The sequence below is a fragment of the Pongo pygmaeus genome, chromosome X (assembly GCF_028885625.2).
Source record: "Pongo pygmaeus isolate AG05252 chromosome X, NHGRI_mPonPyg2-v2.0_pri, whole genome shotgun sequence".
In the NCBI taxonomy this organism is placed as follows: domain Eukaryota; kingdom Metazoa; phylum Chordata; class Mammalia; order Primates; family Hominidae; genus Pongo; species Pongo pygmaeus.
This window is the reverse complement of record NC_072396.2, coordinates 45,842,896-45,863,310: the sequence shown is the minus strand read 5'-3', so window position 1 is coordinate 45,863,310 and position 20,415 is coordinate 45,842,896. Positions and strand designations below refer to the sequence as shown.

The 20,415-nt window shown below is 41.2% G+C and overlaps 1 protein-coding gene across 5 annotated transcripts in view; it reads left to right on the top strand.

Moving 5' to 3' along the window:
* DIPK2B (divergent protein kinase domain 2B) overlaps positions 1–20,415 on the top strand; it is a 52,929-nt gene that overhangs the window by 4,114 nt on the left and 28,400 nt on the right. For all 5 annotated transcript variants that reach the window (XR_008497194.1, XM_054472974.1, XM_054472972.1 and 2 more), the window contains exon 2: positions 4,844–5,108. Coding sequence is in view for 4 of the 5 variants with exons in the window: in XM_054472974.1 (XP_054328949.1) it covers positions 4,844–5,108 (265 nt within the window). In the remaining variant the exon portion in view is untranslated. The remainder of the gene's footprint in view (positions 1–4,843; positions 5,109–20,415) is intronic.

Genomic DNA, 20,415 nt, shown 5'->3' with positions numbered 1-20,415 from the left:
CCTGAGAAGTCACATCAATTGGTAAGATTCTCCCATGATCTGATTGGTCAGTATTGTGCGTGCAGGGTGTGGGGGTGGGGAGTAAATAGTGGCAATACCTCTAATCACAATAATTCCTAGGAGTTCCTAGGCTCTTACCAGGGCTAATGCTTTAATCTCACCTTCCTTACTATACACACTTGGTCTTATGTACCACCTCCACTATCAAAGTCTAAAAAAAAATGTTTAAACACTTCCAACTGAGCAGTGGAGGGCTCTCAATAGAATAACTAAATTGTCAGGCCTGATTTTGCCTTCCCTTCTCCCTTGTCTCTTGTCCGTCTCCTTGCCCTCAGAAGTTGACAATAATTACTGTCTTAACTCACTTCTTCACATCAGCTCAGGGGCCTTGGGAAATACAGGGCTCAAGAGCTTATGGCAAAAGCATCCATCTACACGTTCAGTCAGCCTTATGTGAATCCATGCACCCATCCATCCACCATCCATCCACCCATTCATCCAGGTGGCCCTCCATGCATTCTTCCACCCAACCATCACACTGTGCATCCCACCATCCGGCCCTCCATGCATCTCTCTACTCACTTAACTATCTATACATCTAAATACCCATCCATCCATCCACCTGTAAAGTATCGAGCACTAACTTGGTACTCTGCTGAACACTGAGTTACAAAGTTAAAAGAGGTCAAATCTTTGCTCTGAAGGAGTTTGCTTTCTATTAGGAAGACAAAGAAGTAAATCAGTGGTTAAAACAGAGTATAGGAAATATTTTTAAATGTCTTACACAGGGTATCATGGGAGTGTGTGGGAAGGTCCCAACTGGGGGATGAGGCAGTGAGTTCCAAAGAGGTGATATTCATCTGGATTTTAAAGGGCTACATTGGGATTTTCCAGACAAGAAAGAGGAAGAAACTGTCTCAGACAAAGGTGTCAGCATATGACAGGTGATTGGAACCTCAGAGGCCTGAAAGAATGTGGCTTATCCAAGGATAGTCAGTGGTTTGGTGAGACCAAAGCAAACTTGTAAGAAGAGCAGCAGGCACTGCAGCAGGCAGAGCATTGTGAACCAAGCTCTAAGCTTAACTAAGGAGCTCTAAGCTTAACTAAGGAGCTCTAAGCTTAACAACTAAGGAGCTCTAAGCTTAGCTAAGTTTAAGGTCTAAGTTAAACTAAGGAGCTCTAAGCTTAACTAAGTTTAAGCTCTAAGTTAAACTAAGGAGCATGAACTGTAGCCTGAGAGCTTTGGAAAGGTACTAAATGGGTTAAGGGTTCAGTGCAGAGCTATGGGACGAAGAAGAGGGAAGGGAGGAAAAACTATTTAGAAAGGCATATCTACAGACTTTATGTTTGACCGGATGCAAGCATGAGAAGAATGCACGAGAAGAGGGCATTTTATTCTAATTCCAAAGCTGTCGCTCTCCCCTACACCCCCACCCCATGTTGAGGGACTTGGGGGGACTGGACCACATGGCCTTGTTGCTTTTTTCCAGCTCTGAGAAACTGTAATTCTGCTTGTCCATCTTTCAACACAATCAGGAACTTGGCCAGCCTCACTTCAGTCAGGCCCATGATCTCAATTTAGAAGGAAGATGAGAATGCTGTCTCTGCTTTGTGGTTGTCCAAATTCCAGGATAGTAACATTTTAGTGAATAAAAAGCACTGACATTTTCTCACTGACATTCTTCTATTCAATAAAGTAGGTAGTCAACGCTGTAAGAATATACATTTTTCCCATTCAATGCAATAAATTGGTTACCGTTTTGAATAACGGGAGAAGTGCAGCCTGCAATCTTGTTTGTCTCAATTAGTCCTTATGGAATGCCTCAAGCCATCAGTGAACCTGCCCAGGCACTCATTACAAGTCATCTGCCAAGGCAGTGCTGTCATCTCAGCGGAGCCTCCTTAGGAGGTGGGGACAGAAAGAAAGGACAATGAACTTGTCTCACAGGGCAAGAAATCTCTTCCCACACCACCCCCACCAACTGGGAGAACAGGAGCCCTGAGACCTGCCCTCCTCTACCACTAATTGTCTGTGAGTCTTCAGAAAGGTCACATATATATATTCTGCTTTCAATTTTCTCTTTTCAATTTTCTCATCCTTTTCAATTCTCTTTTCAATTTTCTCATCCTCAAAACAAGATGGGGAAGGGACAAGATGGGGGAGGGACAAAATAATCTTCAAGGATCCTGCCACCTATAACCCCTAATAATGTTACCAATCTGTTTCTATGAGCTAATTCATAAAATGGGTGATAAAGGAATAAGCAACCACAAAGTGGTGAGGGAAACAAAATTAAAATTAGTGGGGCCAAGTGCGGTGGCTCACGCCTGTAATCCCAGCACTTTGGGAGGCTGAGGTGGGTGGATCACTTGAAGACAGCAGTTTGAGTTCAGCCTGGCCAACATGGTGAAACCCCGTCTCTACTAAAAATACAAAAATTAGCCATCCATGGTGGCATGTGCCTGTAATCCCAGCTACTCAGGAGGCTGAGGCAGAAGAATCGCTTAAACCCAGGAGGTGGAGGTTGCAGTGAACCAAGATTGCGCCACTGCACTCTAGTCTGAGTGACAGAGCAAGACTCTGTCTCAAAAAAAAAAAAAATTAATGGGGTTCCTTGGGGTTGGGTATTGAGGTCCAGTGGTGTCCCCACTGCAAGCCCTGGAGCCTTGAATGCCACTTCCTCCAATTATTGGTCATGTGACCTTGGGCAAATGACATAATCACTCTGTGCCTCAGTTTCCTCATCTGTATGTTAACAATAGTATCAGCCTCATAGCTTTATTGAAACGATTAAATGAATGTGTACATATAAAGTGTTTAGTAAAGTGACTGGCACACTTAAGTGTTTCACAAATGCGTGTTACTCTTATCATTATCTAAAAGAGCAACCTAGTGATAACTTTCCAGCTCCGGTCCCTTTAGTGGCCGGGGGGTGGGGGTGGGGAGTAGGGGTGGGTTTGAAACTCCATGAGCAGGAGCAGCTGCAGGATACAGGCAGACAGGCCTGTCTCTGGGTCCTGGGCCCTTCCTTATCCACCTAGAGGGGAGGATCTTTTCCCATAGTTGTCCTGAAACTTCCAGTAAAATGGACTCATTACAAGGTTACACTGTTTCATCTTTTTAAATACATTGATGCCAGTGTTCTTGTACAGAATCCTTTGTGCCTACTTCCATTGCAATTTGCATTGTCCTGGATTGCAGAAGTTGCTCACTGACAGTTTCCACTGGAGCACCTTCCCAGATGTGAGGGGCTGGAGCTCTAGTGCATAACTCAGGGATTCAGAGGCCTGGGCTGTCCAGCTTCCTGGACAGGTCCCTTGACCTCTTTGCCCTTGTAATTTTTTTGTGTGACTTTCTTTGCCATCAAAACAGTAGGAAAAGCTTGCAGTGTCTTAGGGTAAAGTTATGTCAGGTAAGAGAAAAAAACAACACAATCTACGGTTTGGGTCTAATCAAAATGCTAATTCTTCCAAAACGCATTATCCAAAACTCATTATCATGGGGTGGCCCAATAATGCCCAATAATAAGAATTTAAATATTCTTATTTAAATTAAATATATAACATGTCGTATGCTGCCTGATTTTCATTTGCAGTATGACCTTCAATTGTTAATAATAATGAAGGTAAACTTTTTCTGAGTAATTTTTCATACATAAATCAAAAAGAGATTTAGCATTCTTCCCTAACAGAAATATCAGCACACAGCTGGATAAATGACTATGGAGAAAACATAATTGTGGGGCCTAGGAAAGTGGCAGGTGATAATAGGCCAATGCCTGCCAGGCATAGTGGCTCACGCCTGTAATCCCAACACTTTGGGAGGCAGAGGTGGGCAGATCACCTGAGGCCGGGAGTTCAAGACCAGCCTGGCCAACATGGTAAAACGTTGTCTGTACTAAAAATACAAAAATTAGCTGGGCGTGGTGGCACACTCCTCTAATCCCAGCTACTGGGGAGGCTGAGGCAGGAGAATTGCTTGAATCCAGGAGACAGAGGTTCCAGTGAGCTGAGATCGAGCCATAGCACTCCAGCCTGGGCAACAGAGTGAGTCTCCATCTCAAAAATAAATAAATAAATAAATAAGCCAATGCCTCTCCCCCAGGAGGATTAAGGACTGGCCAGGCCATCATGTAGAATCACACACCTCCTGGAGCCCAGGTAGCTTCCAAGTTGACGACCATTTAGTAGTCACTCTTGCCTGAGACTTTGTTGGTGCTGAAGACTTAAATTTTTAGACTAACGGGGCTGCTTGGGGTTGGGTATGGAGGTAGAGTGGTCTCCCTAGTGCAGGCCCAAGAGCCTCTTCAAGAACCTCTGTGGTTCCAAGACCCAGCCATTGGTCAGAGGGTAAGCAGTTTGGGGAATCAGTGTAGGGAAAGGGAGAGATACTGGGGTTTGCTGACTGACAGCCCGGGGTCCGCACCTCTGATTGGCAACATATTGTCTGACCTCGGCCAAGGTACTTAAGCTCTATAAGCCTGAGTTTCCATCCTTGTAAAGTGGAAATCGGGGATTAGGGGAATCAAAAATGTCAGTGTGTGTAAAGCTGCTATCTTTACAGGGAGTAAAAGTTCAGAGAGCTATGGCTAGTCTTTCTGTGCCAGTTGTATGAAGAGGATAATGTTTGTGCGTGACGCACACCTCCCTCACCTTTTCTGATATGACATATACACTGCCGTAAGTTTGAAGAAGCAAAAATAGTCCTTTCACAAAAAGAATTTCGAACACCTCAAAGTAGGAGAAATGGATCAGTTGGGCTATTGTCCCCTGTCTCCCTGTCCCTGGGCTCTGTGAGCCTCCAGCTCACAGGCCAATCCTCAAAGGGCTATTCTTCCAACAGGTCTGACAACTGGCTGGCTTCCCACCTTGGACTGCCTCCCGACTTCTTGCTTTCTTATCCTGCAAATTACTCAGATGATTCCAAAATCTGGCGCCCTGTGGAGATCTTTAGACTGGTCAGCAAATATCAAAACGAGATCTCAGACAGGAGAATCTGTGCCTCTGCATCAGCCCCAAAGACCTGCAGCATTGAGCGTGTCCTGCGGAAAACAGAGAGGTTCCAGAAATGGCTGCAGGCCAAGCGCCTCACGCCAGACCTGGTGCAGGTGAGTGTGAAGGCCGTGGGAAGGGGGTGTGAAGGGCATGATGAGAAAGAGAGAGAGAGAGAGATTCATTCCCATCTCATATCTCAGTTTGAGAAAAACGAGAAGCTGTGGTCTGTCTGAAGTGTGACAAAACACTGTCATAAAACAGAGTGGCTTACGGTAAGACAGGAACTAAACAAGGTTTACTTATAAGGTTCCATCCCATTGTCATTTCTCATTCTCTCTGATGTGATCCTCAGTGACGATTCGAGAAAGTTCCTAGCTGCGACCTCTGGCCTGAAGATCTGACAGGATGACCCTTGCCAGTCCACCCCCCCTGCCAGGGCTCATCTCACCTGCATCATTCTCTGACAGCTCTTTGCCAGCCCCCAGGCTAGCTGAGTTTTCTCTCTTAGAAGCTCCCATATATATCCTGTTTCAAAATACAGAGAGACAACTGTGAAAGTCAGATTCCTCTTCTATCTCCCACTGTAAAGAATAACCAAACCTCAGCCATTACAGAAGCCAACTTTGATAATACAGCATCCTCTTCCCGCCTGACAGCCTCCCACCCACTCCCATGGGCATGCTGTGCTGGGAACTTCAGCACCTTGCTGGTGCCATCATCATATTCTGCATTGGTTCCCTCCTGTACTATCATCTCAAGTATAATCCTTCTTCATTCGAACCAGCACAGCCATGGCCCTCCACACACATCTAGCTGAGCCCCTTTGTGTAGAAGATGCCACCTCAGAGGACTGAGGGGTGAGCCACCGTGCCCGGCCAGGAAGGAATTTTCTGGTGTGCAAGATACACTTGAGATTCCACCTGAGGTAGCTAGATTGGCACTGGGCTTTGAACTGAGGAAAATGTCCTCTTTCTCTCACCTTCTAGATACTTCCATAATAACAGTACAGTAGAGATTATCCCAGGGGGCCTAACAAGTCCAAAGCAACCTGCCAGGTACATCTTTTGCAGTCTGTACTCTATGAGTACATCTTGTGTCACCTACCTTGATGAATGTAGACACTAGGGTATAGGGAAAAGATTCCCGGAGCCTGGAAATTATGGTTGAGTTTTGTATCTGCCACTAAAAGCTATGGCAAAGTGAGAAGAAGGAGCGGAGACACAGTAATAACACAGAGCTTCCATTCCTGTTCATCCATCCAAGTTTCATCAACTGTGCTACAACATCCTGGGTATTCAAAGATGAATCAGACACAAGCTCCGCCCCCAGAAGCGTATGGCTCAGTGGTAGAGACAGGCAAGAGCACAAATCACCACCCAGCATTATAGTTGATATGCTGACACTCTGTACTGAGACAAAGGACATACTACTGACTTGGGTCCTTCACTCCCTGACCAATTGACCTTGGATTTAAGCCCAAAATTTCCCCAATCTGCTCTGACATTCCTTCTCCAAAACTGGGGTGGGAAGAGGGCTTCTGGATGATCTCAAAGACCCTCCAAGCTCTGATATTCTTTAACTTGATATGACTCTGCTTCATTTATTTAGCAAATACTGACCGAATACCTACTATTCATCAGGAGCTGTGCTGGGTGCCTTGATTTTCTTATTTCTCAAATGACAGAAAATAGTACCTGCTCTGTCTGATTCATTTATCCTGATGAGCTTGTAGACAAGAATATGCTTTAGAAGTCCATCACTATAGAAATGCACAGCAGTATTCTCGTAATAAGTGAATCCCTTTCTTCAATTTGTTATGCTAAAATTTTCTCTACCAATTTTGTCATCTTGCATTACATGCAGCTAAACAAGCTTTTCTTCTTTCTGCCAAAACAGCATCTATTAACAACATGCTGGTAAGACACAGCCAAAACCAGAAAAATTTTTACTTTACTTTGGCCCTCCCCTAACCCACCTTTTCATTTCCACCATAGATTTTCCCCTTCCTTATAAAAAAGGAAATATTAGCAGCCATTTTATAAATTCTGCACCAACCCATTCTTCTCCTATCCATTAAGCTCAAGGTCATTACTATCTTATTTTGGCGCCATCTTCTCTATCTCTCCTCACCTCCTTTCCAGAGACCCTTTGCCCTTAGGATTCCACAGCGGGCCCAGGGTGTTCTGCCACACTCTTTCCCACTTTCATGCCTCATCCAGGCTGCACCCAAACACATGCTTTGTTTGTTTGTTTGTTTGTTTGTTTGTTTGTCGAGACAGAGTTTCACTCTCGTCACCCAGGCTGGAGTGCAGTGGTGCCATCTCGGCTCAGTGCAACCTCTGCCTCCCAGGTTCAAGTGACTCTTCTGTCTCAGCCTCCTGAGTAGCTGGGATTACAGGTGCCGCCACCACGCCCGGGTAATTTTTGTATTTTTAGTAGAGACAGAGTTTCACCATATTGGCCAGGCTGGTCTCAAACTCCTGACCTCAGGTGATCCGCCCACCTCGGCCTCCCAAGGTGCTGGGATTACAGGCGTGAGCCACCGCGCCCGGCCACACCTGCTCTTTTCTTTGTAGCAAAACTCACCTATCAGTTTCAAATGGGTCTGTCTTCACCAAAGGTGGCCAAAAAATACCCTCACCTATTCACCCAAGAGAATTGAAAACAAGTGTTCAAACAAAAACTTCTACGTGGGCTGGACATAGTGGCTCACACCCATAATCCAAGCACTTTGGGAGGCTGAGGCAGGAGCATTGCTTGAGGCCAGGGGTTCAAGACCAGCCTGGGTACCATGGTGAGACAAAATCTATTTAAAAAAAAAAACTTGTACATGAATGCTCATAGCAGAACTATTCATAATAGCCAAAAGGTAGAAACAACCCAAATGTTGTTATCAACCAGTGAATGGATAAACAAAATATATTCTATCCATACAGTGGAATATTATTCAGCCATAAAAAGGAATTAAGTGCTGATACATGCTACAACATGGGTAAACCTTGAAAACATTGTGCTCAGTGAAAAAAAAAGCCAAACACAAAAAGCCACATATTATATGATTCAATTTATAGGCAATGTCCAGAATAGGCAAATCCATAGAGACAGAGAGGAAATCAGTGGTTGCCAAGGGCTGAGGGGAGGGGAGAACTGGGACTGACTGTTTAATGGGTACAGGATTTCTTTCTGGAGTGATGAAATGATTCTGGAATTAGGTAGTGGTGATGGTTGCACAGTCTTCTGAATGTATGAAAAGCCACTGAATTGTATAATTTAAAATGGTTTAAATGGTTAATTTTATGTTATATGAATTTTACTTCAATTTTAAAAAGGAAGAATAAGCCATAGAAACAACCTCCCCTATTCTGTGACCCATTCACTTAGAGCCTTGTGATGGGCAGCTAATGTCATAATTTAATTTGTGCCGGGAAGTTAACAGCTAATGGCATTTCACTGTTAGCCCTCTAAGAAGCCATTTGCATGTAAAGCCAATATTGCGATGCTTTCACTAGTTCACGCATGCCTATCTCAGGTCTTCCTAATATATTCTTGCATTCTTCCCCTACTAAACCCAGATGTGGCCCCAGAATCTTTCTCAATAGTGTTCTAAGTTAGCAGCCTCTGTCTTTGATCTCAGCTGGAATAAGAGATGAAACCTCTGAGTGATCATTCATCCCAGCTTTGGCCAAACAGCTCCACCCTGTTTTTCTGATAACCCATCAGACATGAGTCCCAATTTCTTGTTTGGAAATCATGATCTTTCTGTATTTATATGGGAGTTTCAAGAGCCAACTGGGGAGCTATTATAGGATGCGTGGTTGGGAGATTTGCCTCATCCTTCAACTCACACCAAATGGGCCAGTGTCGGCTCAGCCTACCTGTCAGGCCAGCCTCCTGGGATTCTCTGTGTGTGTGACTTAAGTGGCTTTTCTCTGATTTATTTCCTCAAGAGCCATTTTCCAACTGGGATCTAAGCCAGAGCCTTCAATTGTGCATATCTGCTTGTGTGTGTGTTGCTGTGTGTTTAGGGGAAGAAAAAGATGCCACAAGGAGCTCACAGGCTCTGCTCAGAGAACTGACAAGGCAGAGATGAGAGGAGAAAAAAAATCAAAGAAATAAAAGTAAACGAAAGGGAGGAGGGATCTGGCCAGTTCAGGGGCCTCAGAACTTTGACTGTCAGCCCTGCTTATGAATAAATAAAGTCAAGTTGGATGAAAAGCTCCAGCAGTCATCATCAGAGGCTGAGCCAGGGAGTCCCGGGCTCCCCTCCTGCAGGGCCAAATGCAGCTTTGTATTTAAGGACACGGCATCTTGAGCCACAGTGCAGTACAGCTACGGCAGGGCTGCTAAGGAAGACGACAGGACCAAGAATTAGGAAGAAAGTGAAACGATGCAGTGTGTGTGTGAGTGTGTGTGTGTGTGTGTGTGTGTGTGTGTGTGCGCGCGCGCGCGTGCGCGCTCGCGCATGTGTAGCATTTATGCTAATAACATCGTGACTTTTCTCCTCTAAAAGCTGCATTGTTCTGATGGGAATATCCCACAGCCTAAATTACTAGCCCACAAACAGAACCACAGCCAAGAACACCGCTCAGAGTTTATCATAAGGTGCTTGTTCACAAAACCACAAAGAAGGCTTCCTCTGCTTTTATGCCAAGGGCAAAGAGGCAACCACCCTAGGCAGCTCGAGGCTAATCAGGGGAAAACACATATCCTCCACTGTGTCCCGCTCCCATCCCCTCAACTACGATCCGATCTGACATTGTTCTAAACAGTGTGTTCCTCCAAACCGGAATACACTACATAGCCGCAGAGCCTTTTTCCCCACTAGATGGCAGTACAGAGCGTTCAGTCAGCTTTGTTTAAATGAGGATGGTTGGCTATTTTACTTCGTATGTCTCCATTATTTTTTAAAATGCATAGAATAAGGGAAATCAGCAAATTAACCAAAATGCATGTTCATTATATAATCTAAATGTGGGTTCCGATGAACTAATAAACAAGTGAAATTCACTTTTGTTTAAATGTAACTCAAAAATATGTAAGGGATGGTTATAGGACCTGTGCTAGGCGCTAGGAGGGCATAAGGGTATCAAGACAAGGTCCTTGCACTCTGGGAGAGGATACCCCAGTGAGGGAGATAGACCATATTCAATTCGTTCTGATACAAGACACCCTGTGATAAAGTGTTTTAATGAAGATGAAAATTTTATATTGGATTCACAGCTGGTTTTCAGACTGTAAATATTTTAATACCTCACGGGCTACTAGGTCAAGGATGCTTCAAAAAAGTTCCATTTGTCTGTTTTTTTGTTTTAAAAAAGAACATGACTATATTGGTGCTGAAAAAGAAAAAATAGGCTGACTGGTGGCTGTATTATTTTCACACACATCTAACATTGGAGTCAAAGATGAAATGCCATTAGTGGAAAAGGAAATTTAAGCAACTGGGAATGCCTCCACAGTATCACACAGGGCAATATTCCCTGGGTATCAGCGCACATCCTCTGGCTGAATGGTCTTGAAGGAACAGAGCCCCTTCAGAGGTACATCAACACTGAAATCATGAGACCCCGTTCCTGTGACCCTTGGGAGGTATTCAGAGTGCTGTGTTTGTTGCCCTTGGGAGTTTGGGGAACCAACTGGAGAGATATTATGGAATAGATAAGTCCCCTCTCAGCCCATTTTCTCCTTCCAGTCATGGAATTGGAAATGTTCAGAGTTGAAACGAGTAAGATTTTGAATCATCTAATTTATTTAAGATTACAACCATGAAAACTTTGCTATCTCAACATTTGTGGCAAAGAGGTTATTTGGAATGGGTCAGAGACTAACCTGCTCATTTCCAAATTCCATTGTGTCACAGTCTCATAGAAAAGGGACTAATAATCACCAGTGTGCCCACTCAAATTACCCCTAAATTATTCTTGATGGAGCTCACGAATGAAAATGAGACAGTTGGCCGGGCGCGGTGGCTCACGCCTGTAATCCCAGCACTTTGGGAGGCCGAGGCGGGTGGATCACGAGGTCAGGAGATCGAGACCATCCTGGCTAACATGGTGAAACCCCGTCTCTACCAAAAATACAAAAAATTAGCCAGGGGTGGTGGCAGGCGCCTGTAGGCTCAGCTACTCGGGAGGCTGAGGCAGGAGAATGGTGTGAACCCAGGAGGCGGAGGTTGCAGTGAGCTGAGACTGCACCACTGCACTCCAGCCTGGGCAACAGAGTGAGACTCCATCTCAAAAAAAAAAAAAAAGAAAAGAAAAGAAAAGAAAAGAAAGAAAATGAGACAGTGGAAGCCTTCCCAAGTCCTGACACAGACAAGTTGAGAAAGAAAAAGGAGGCAAGAGAAGACTAGGGGAAAGATAGACATGAGACAAGTCACCAGTGGCTCATTCCAGATGATGCTCAAATACAGAATACAGGCAGCCCCCAGCCAAAACGTAACCGAAGCCTGAATAATCATCAGAACAGACAATACAAAGCAAGCTTTGCTTTTACAGGGCTTTAAGCTTTCCCTAAACTTAGATGTTACCAATCAAGCCCCTTTTTTAAAAAATCAAGGCACCCTTTGTTCTATACAATTCTTCGTTTGATATCTCATTACCCCTATTCTGATGTACTCAGAAAAAAAATGCTTTTGCCGTTAAGTGTGACTTGGCCCAGAGGCCTCTGGATTGGCTGTCCCTCTATGCATGTCCACATGCTATGAAGTAAAAAAGGTTAAACTATATAATATATAGTATATATCTATAAAGAAAGTCACTTGGAAGACATCAATTAATACAGTGATTGTGTTCTAACACAATATTTGTGGCCTAATAAGCAGAACATAATCACTGTATCAATTGATTGTGATATCGTGATTGTGTTCTGTGTATTAAGCCACAAAACCCCTCAATACATTTTTTAAAGTAGAAATATTAAAGATCATTTTATCTAATCAAAAGGGAATCACATCAGACATTAACTATAATAGGAAAAAAAAACCTACCAAACCAGAAATGTAAAAACATTATCTTTTGAGCCACAGAGCAAATAATTGAAATTATAATAATATCAGGATAATAACAATGATGAAAACTCTATATTTCCCCAATCTATGATTTAGCCTTTGCCAAATCACCGCTCAGAGGAAAATTGAAAATCAGTCCAGGGTTCTGTTAGGCTGCTGTCGACACAAGTTCGGTCATTAATGTGGAGAAATAATACAAAAATATATTAAAAATGCATATTAATTTGTTCCTAACTCAAGGCCACTTATGGCAGTAATAATTTTTACAATAGTGTTAGCGCTTCTCTCTTAGGTTTATCAAGAGGTCTGTGGAAGGCATAATTTGTAAACCTTTTGTGTGGGTTAAGCAGGGAATAAATATATTTATTCCTGGTTTATATATGAGAGCAAACCACAGAGTGATATATCAATTTGTTAAAGATCAAAATCTATTTCTACTTACTGAATTACACATATGTCATAGACTCTTGGGGTTGAAATAAATTTGAAAGCTCAGCAATTGGAACTCTAACATATTTGCATCCTTTCTGGAAGGAAAAGGGTCAATCTACCGTATCATACAGTGACAGGAAACTCACTACCTTCAGCTTATGCCTTCTTTGGACAGAACAGATACTTGGAAAGTTCATCTCAAATCTGTCTTCTTGTAGCTCTCACTTGTGTAAATTATTTCTACGCCTTGGAGTCATACAGATTATACATGACATATGCCCTCCCATACACGCAGCTCCTAAATCCTGGCTTCCCCATTATAAACATCCCCAATTCTCTTTTTCATCTCGGCATTCCTCTCACATTGAAGCTTCTTAAATGTTATGTCAACTGAAACCCCTTCTGTAGCTAGATTTTAGTTCACAAGGACAGAACCTTTTGTTTATCCTGTTATATATGATCTTCTTATATTAAATCCATTATTCTAGCCTGTCAACTTGATTCTGATACTTATCATACCCAGTATCACCCCAAGTACGTATTATTCTCAGTTTTGATGAACACAATTTTTATCTATGTCTTAGTCTTCTATAAAAATGTTAAACAGAACAGGGCCAAATAAAAAGCTTTCTTTCTCAATAGGGGTTAATCCGTTAGTTGTTAGGTAAACTCAGTTAACCAATTACTAATCATCTTAATTTTTCTATGCAGCCCAAGTCTTGTTTCCCCTTTTCTTTTATAGGGGTCTCATGAGAATCACTGTTGAATGCTTCACTAAAGCTCATATATTCTGTCTATTGAATTTCTCTGATTAAAAATCAAATTACCAGGTCAAAGAAAAAAAAAGTTGTTAGTCTGGAATGATTTGATTAAAAGAATCCTCAGTGACTCCTTAAGATCATCATTTCCCCATCTGGAGGCTCACAAATTATCCTATGAATAACCTGTTTTAGAATATTTCCTGTGATCCAGGATCAGCCCACTAATCACTAATTTGTGAAACCTACCCTCTTGCTCCTTTTAAATATCAGAAATGGATTTTCATGTCTTTTCTGTTCTCTGCATTCACTGCCCATGGTTCAGTAATATCATTTGCCAGGTCTCTGTGAATCTCTCAGGCTGGGAAACTCACTCAGAACAATGAAGGCTTCCTTTATTCATTCTGGCTTTTCATTCCTGTTTACCACATTTTGCTTCACATTTTTCCAATCAAAGTCCCAATACCTGAAAGAGAAAACAAGCAAACACTAGAAATGAAAATCGGGCCTTCATTTTGTTATCCACCAAAATTCTCCTAATGGCCCTATTGTCTTTGCTTTCTTCATACTCTGTGCTTTGTAACACATAGCTATTTTTAAAGATTTTCAATTAAAGTATAAACTGCATACATAAACACATATATCTTAAGTGCATAGCTGGATAAATTTTCACTCGTGTATTTACTCATGGCCACCATCCATATCAAGATACTGAACATTTCTGGCCCCTCAAAAGGCTCCTTCATGTGCCTTCCCAAAAAAGACCACATTCTAGGGTGACTAACCATCCCAGTTTGCTTGGGACTATCCTGGTTTTCACACTGAAACCTCTCAGTTGCAGGACAACCTGAACAGTTGGTTACCCTGCCCCTTCCCAAAGGTAGCCGCTATTCTGACCTAACTCACCATGGATTAGTTTTACCTGTTTTTGAACTTCATTTAAATGGAATCATACAATATGTACACAACACATCATGCTATTTATCCATGTTGTTGCATGAATCCGTGGTTGGTGTTCTTTTTCACTGCAGTGTGTGAAACAACACCGCTCTGTGATGGTTTCACACTGTATGCATTCTGCTGTTGATGAACATTTGGGCTGTATTTAGTTTGCACTATTGTGAATTAAAGTTGCTACAGACGTTATTGTACATATCTATTGGTGAACATAAGCACACAAAAGTGGAATTGTTGAGTCATAGCATGTACATATGGAAAGATTTAGTTGATTCTGCTAAGTAGTTTTCCAAAGTAGTTGTGCTGATTTCCTCGTATTAGCAATGGGAGAAAGAGTTCCATTTTTTCATATCTTCATCAACACTTACTATTGTTAGTTTTTAATTTTAGTTATTTTGGTGGGAGTTTGGCAGTATATCATTGTATGGTTTGAATTTGCATTTTTCTAATACTAATGATATAGAATCCTTCTTCATATATTTACTGGCTTTTTTGATCTCATCTTTGGTAAAGTACTGGGTTTAGTTTGTCCATTTTTACTGGATTATCTTTCTTATTAATTAGTACAAGTTATATAAGTTATATTTATATTCTGGATACAAGCTCTTTGTGAGCTGTGTATTACAAATATCTTCATCCAGGCTAAGGCTTGCCTTTTCACCCTCCTAATGGTATTTTTTTTTTTTTTTTTTTTGAGACAGGGTGTCTCTGTCACCAGACTGGAGTGCAGTGGCATGATCATAGCTCACTATAACCTCAGACTCCTGGGGTCAAGCAATCCTCCTGCCTTCAGCCTCCCAAGTAGCTGGGACTACAGGTGTACACCGTGCTCAGCTACTTTTATTTTTTTGTAGAGACAGGATCTCAGTGTATTGTCCAGGCTGCCATAATTGTTTCTTTTGATGAATTGGAATTCTTAATTTTAATGAAGCCCAGTTTTTAAATATTTTATTTTATGGTTAGCGCTTTTAATGTTCTGTTTATTCTGTGGTCATGAAGATATTCTTTCGTTTACTTCTAGAATCTTTAATATTTTATCTCTCATATAGAGGTCTATAATACGTCCCAAATTACTTTTTATGAGTGATGTACAGTAGGGGTTCAGTGTTTTTTCCCCATATGAATATGGGGAAAATTGACCAAGCACCATATTTTAGAAAAACAATTCTTTCCTCACTGAATTTCAGTAGAGTGTTTGTGAGAAATCAGATGACTATATATGAGTGAATCTGTTTCTGGAATCTCTGTTGCATTCCCTTGGTGTATTATCTAGCTTTGTGCCAATATGAAACTGTATTAATTACTGTAGATGTATAGTGAGCCTTGATATCCTGTAGCGTACGCCTCTCAGATTTATCCTTCTTCAATATTGCATTAGAATTCTAGCATTTCCAAATAAATTTTAGTACCATTTTGTCAGTTTCCACAAAACCTGCTGTAATTTTGATTCATTAAATATAGAGAGCAATTTGAAGAAAAGTGACACCTTAACATTATTGAGACTCCCAATCCATGAACATGGACTAGGTCTTTATTTCCTTAGGTCTTCTTTAATTTATCTCACTGTTTCATGGTTTTCAGCATAGCTATTTTGCACATGTTTTGCTAGCTATCTTGGACATTTGATGTTTTTTGATGTTACTGTAAATGATATTGTTAGGTACACTGGATATTTGATATTTTTGCTGTTACTATAATTTGCATGGCTTCAAATTTTATTCTCCTAGTCTCTGTTGCTAATATGTAGAAATATAGTAGTTCCTCCTTTATCCCTGGTTTTACTTTCCACAGTTTCAGTCACCCATGGTCAACTGTAGTCTGAAAATAGGTGAGTATAATACAATAAGACATTTTGAGAGAAAGAGACCACATTCACATAACTTTTATTACAGTATATTGTTATAATTGCTTTGTTTCATTATTAGTTACTATTGTTAATCTCCTACTGTGCTTAATTTTTAAATTAAACTTTATCATAAGTATGTATGAATAGGAAAAAAACATAGCATATATAGGGTCTGGTACTTATCTGTGGCTTCAGGCATCCACTGGAGGTCTTGCAATGTATGCCCCATGGATAAGAGGGAACTACTGTACAAATGATTTTTGTGTATTTATCCTATATCCAACAATCTTGTTAAATTTACCTATTATTTCTAATAGCTTGCTATAGATTTTTTTTAAATTTTTCCATGTATACCATTATATCATTCCATCTTCAAATAATTGTAGTTTTCTTTTTTTCTCACGTTAAGATATGTTCTATTTCTTGCCTCATTGTACTGGCTAGGGCTTCCAATACATTGATAAATAACAGTGGTGATAGTAGCATAATCATTTTGTTCTAAACTTTAGAGAAAAAGAATTCTGTATTTGAGACTCATCAAGAAAGAATCCACTGGTGACCTATCTCATGTCTAGTATTCCCCAGTCCTCTTTTGCCTTCATCTTTTATTCTCAACTTATCTGCTTCAAGGCTGGGTGAGCCTTTTCTGGAATCCTTTTCATTAATGAGATCTATGAATTATAATTAGATATCTATTTTAGCAGACAAACCAAATGATTTGTTGTTCCCCCCTTTTTAAATAATCCTATAATATGATGAAGACCTGGAAATTGATAGGTTATTCTTTGTCCCATTAAAAACAACCCCCTTAACACAAATGCTGATGAGGTGATGTTCCAGTGGTTCCAACACTGAGTTATTCCATCATTTAAAGGAAAAAGATGAGCTGTGTGGGGACTTGCTCACACACTCTTTCTGGGCAATGAACAAGCACTGTGATTAAATTCACAGGTATCACAGGAATGTTAGCTATAAGTTTTTTAATACACCCTCAGTATGATTAAAGACGTTTCCTTCTACTCTAGTTTATTGAGAATTTTTTTCATAAATTTTATAAAATGCTTTTTCTCCATGTATTAAGATGATCATGTATTTTCTCTCCTTTATTCTATTAATGTGGTAAATTACATTGATTTATTTCCAAATATTAAACCAACCTTGAATTCTAGTATTTTTTCAATCATTTTTTCTCTGTGTTCTTAGTTTGGACATTCTCTGTTGTTGGATTTATTTTGTTTTGCCTTGTTTTAGCTCACTAATATGTTCTGCTGTGCCCAGTTTTCTGTTAAACCCAGTAAAGAAGTTCTTAATTTCAGATATTGCATTTTGCATTTCTAGAATGTCTATTTAATTTTTTATAGATTCCAACTCTCTTGAAATTTTCCCTTTTTCATTCGTTTTGTCTCTTTTCCTCTATTTTCTTAAAATCTTAACCAGACTTACTTTTAATTCCTTGTTTGTACTATAATATCTGGATTATCTCTGTTTGTGTTGATAGTTTTCCTTTTTTTTGCTTCTTCACACTTTAGGGGTAATTTTTAATGGGGTAATTTTTTATTGTATGCCAAATTTTAACTGTAATGCTTTATAAAGTTTCTGAATTATGTCATCTTCCTGTAAAAATTGTTGAGTTTTGTTCTAGTAGCCAACTAAATTGCTCTCAAATCACTTAAAGCCTGGATTTTGCAATCTCAAGACTATTGACATTTTGAGCTGGATCATTCTTTGTTGGGGGAAGGAGGCTGGCTTATACCTTGTAGAATGTTTAGCAGCATCCCTGGCCTCTACCCACAACCCCCCAGTTGTGACAACCAAAAATGTTTCCAGGTGTTGTCAAAAATACCACCTGGGGAGAAAAATTTCTTCCAGTTGAGAGCCACCGCCTTAATTCTGTTGAGAATGGATTTTAGGCTTTGTTTGTGTAGTTTTCTTCATCTTGCCCTTACTCCTAAGACATGGTCCCTGCTGGTAAGGCATGATCCTTACTACTAGAATGTGGACTTTCTGAGGTCCAATTGAAAGCCCAGGATATTCACTAAGATGTCTAGCCAAACTTCAACCTTCATCTCTCCAGCACCATGCAGCCTCTGAAATCTCTGCTTAGCAATACATTCTTTTAATGTGGTTCTCTGATAGGTCTCTAGAGGCCTACCCTACTCACATGCTGCTTAGGAGCTGGTCAAGGACCTGAGGGAAATTTTTACAAAGTTATGGGGGCTCCTTCTCTGTGAATTTCAGGACTATGTCTCCCAAATCCCAGCCATTTTGGCAGCCCTAAATGCTGATCTCTGTTTCCTTTACCTAGCACAAACCTGCACTGCAGCTTGGAAAATGCTCTCCGGGAAAAAGATAGTGTGAATATGGGGCTTACCTCGTGTGTATCCTTTCTCACAAGGATCATTGTGCTATGTTGGTTATGGTTCAATACCTGCAAACAGTTGTTTTATATTTTGCCCAGATTTTAGAGCTATTTACAGCAGAAGGGTAAGTCTGATACCAGGTATATTCTGTCATGGCCAGAACCAAAAATCCCAGAATTATCTACTCTCCAGGAAAGAAAGAAAAAAAAATACTACTGCATGCATATATCAAAATCCTAAATATAGCTATTAAAGCCATCTTTCTTAATTTTGAGAATCCAGCTTTATTCTAAAACGCTTTGGCATTTTGGATACTATTTCAAGGCTGAAGAATGTGTGAGGAACTCCTGGGGTTTTTCAGCCCAGCATATACCAAGGGAACTGAGGCCTTCCTTGCTTTGGCCAGGACTCAGCTGGGCATGGGATCCAGAGGAGAATCTGACTTAAATAACACACTTACAGCAGATGAGAAAAGCACTTTATATAGAGTACACGATGGCTTTCTTTCTGTTTTTGCCTCTCCACAATCATATAGGCAGCTCCTTGAGGACAGGGATTGGATCTTTTATCAGTGTCTTTTCTCACACATGTCTGACATAAAGTAAACACTTCATAAATATTTGGGAAATAAAGAAAAGAATAAATGAATGGATATGACATCATTCACTATTCACTATTCATAACTTAAAGGTGACCCTTGATCCATACCTGTTCTAACTCCTGATAGAGCCAACTCTATACAGTTTCACTGGAGACCTTCTGATTTTAGAGTCCCTGAAATTTTTGTCTTTCCCCAAGTGAGAATTTTTACTGGCTTATCTTAGGCATTAACAAGCGGAAAACCCCTGTATTAGTCCATCTTTCATTGCTACGAAGGAATACCTGAGGCTGGGTACTTTATAAAGAAAAGAGGTTTATTTTGGTTCACAGTTCTGCGAGCTATAGAAGCATGGTGCCAGCATCTGCTTCTGGTGGGGCCTCAGGAAGCTTCCACTCATGGTGGAAGGGGAAGCAGTAGCAGGGATCACATGGTGAGAGAGGGAGCAAGAGAGAGGGAGGGAGGAGGTGGCAGGCTCTTTTGAATAACCAGCTCTCGTGGAAACTAATAGAGTGAGAATTCACTCACTGCTGAGGGAGAGCATTAATCTATTCATGAGGGATCCACCTCCATGACCCAAACACCTCCCACGAGTCCCCACCTCCAACAGAGGAAACCACATTTCTTTTCCTTTTTACTTTTTTTTTTTTTTTTTTTGAGACAGAGTCTTGCTCTGTCATCCAGGATGAAGTGCAGTGGCACAATCACAGCTCACTGCAGCTTCGACCTCCTAGACTCAAGAGATACTCCCACCTCAGCACCTCAGCCTCCCAAGTAGCTGGGACTACAGGTGTGCACCACCATGCCTGGCTAATTTTTGTACTTTTTTGTAGAGACAGGGTCTCACCATGTTGCCCAGGCTCATCTCGAACTCCTGATGAGATCAAGCAATCCTCCCACCTCGGCCTCCCAAAATGCTGGGATTACTGCACTTGGCAGGGATCACATTTTAACATGAGATTTGGAGGGACAGATATCCAAACCATATCAGTCCCACAGTTCATACTCCGTGGAATATGACTCTTGATACCAGAAATGTCTACCCAATTTGGGCAAGAAGGGATGGTGGCACAATGATCCATTAGCATTCTTCAAAGATTGATCTCTCCATAGTTATCTTGGAGAAGAGACAACTGAGGTATTTTGACCAAGGGCAGGAGATGAAGTTGATGGGTAGCCTCTTGCTCAGGAGGACAAAGGGTGATTTCTGCAGGGGGTTGCCTAGTAAGCTGGCCCAAGTGCTTCTGAGGATTGTGCTCCAAAGGCAAGGTAAGACACCAAAAGGAAAGGCAAGGGGCAAATACTGATTTCCCTTCCAACATTGTTTCTCTAGGATCAAAACTGTCTCCCCACCAACAACTTTCTCAGAAGGCTTACCCTGCATCTAGAGCCCCAACATGTGCTAACTATGGTGGAGACTTTCTTCATACCATCATGTTTTTAGATTCAGCAGGTAGTCA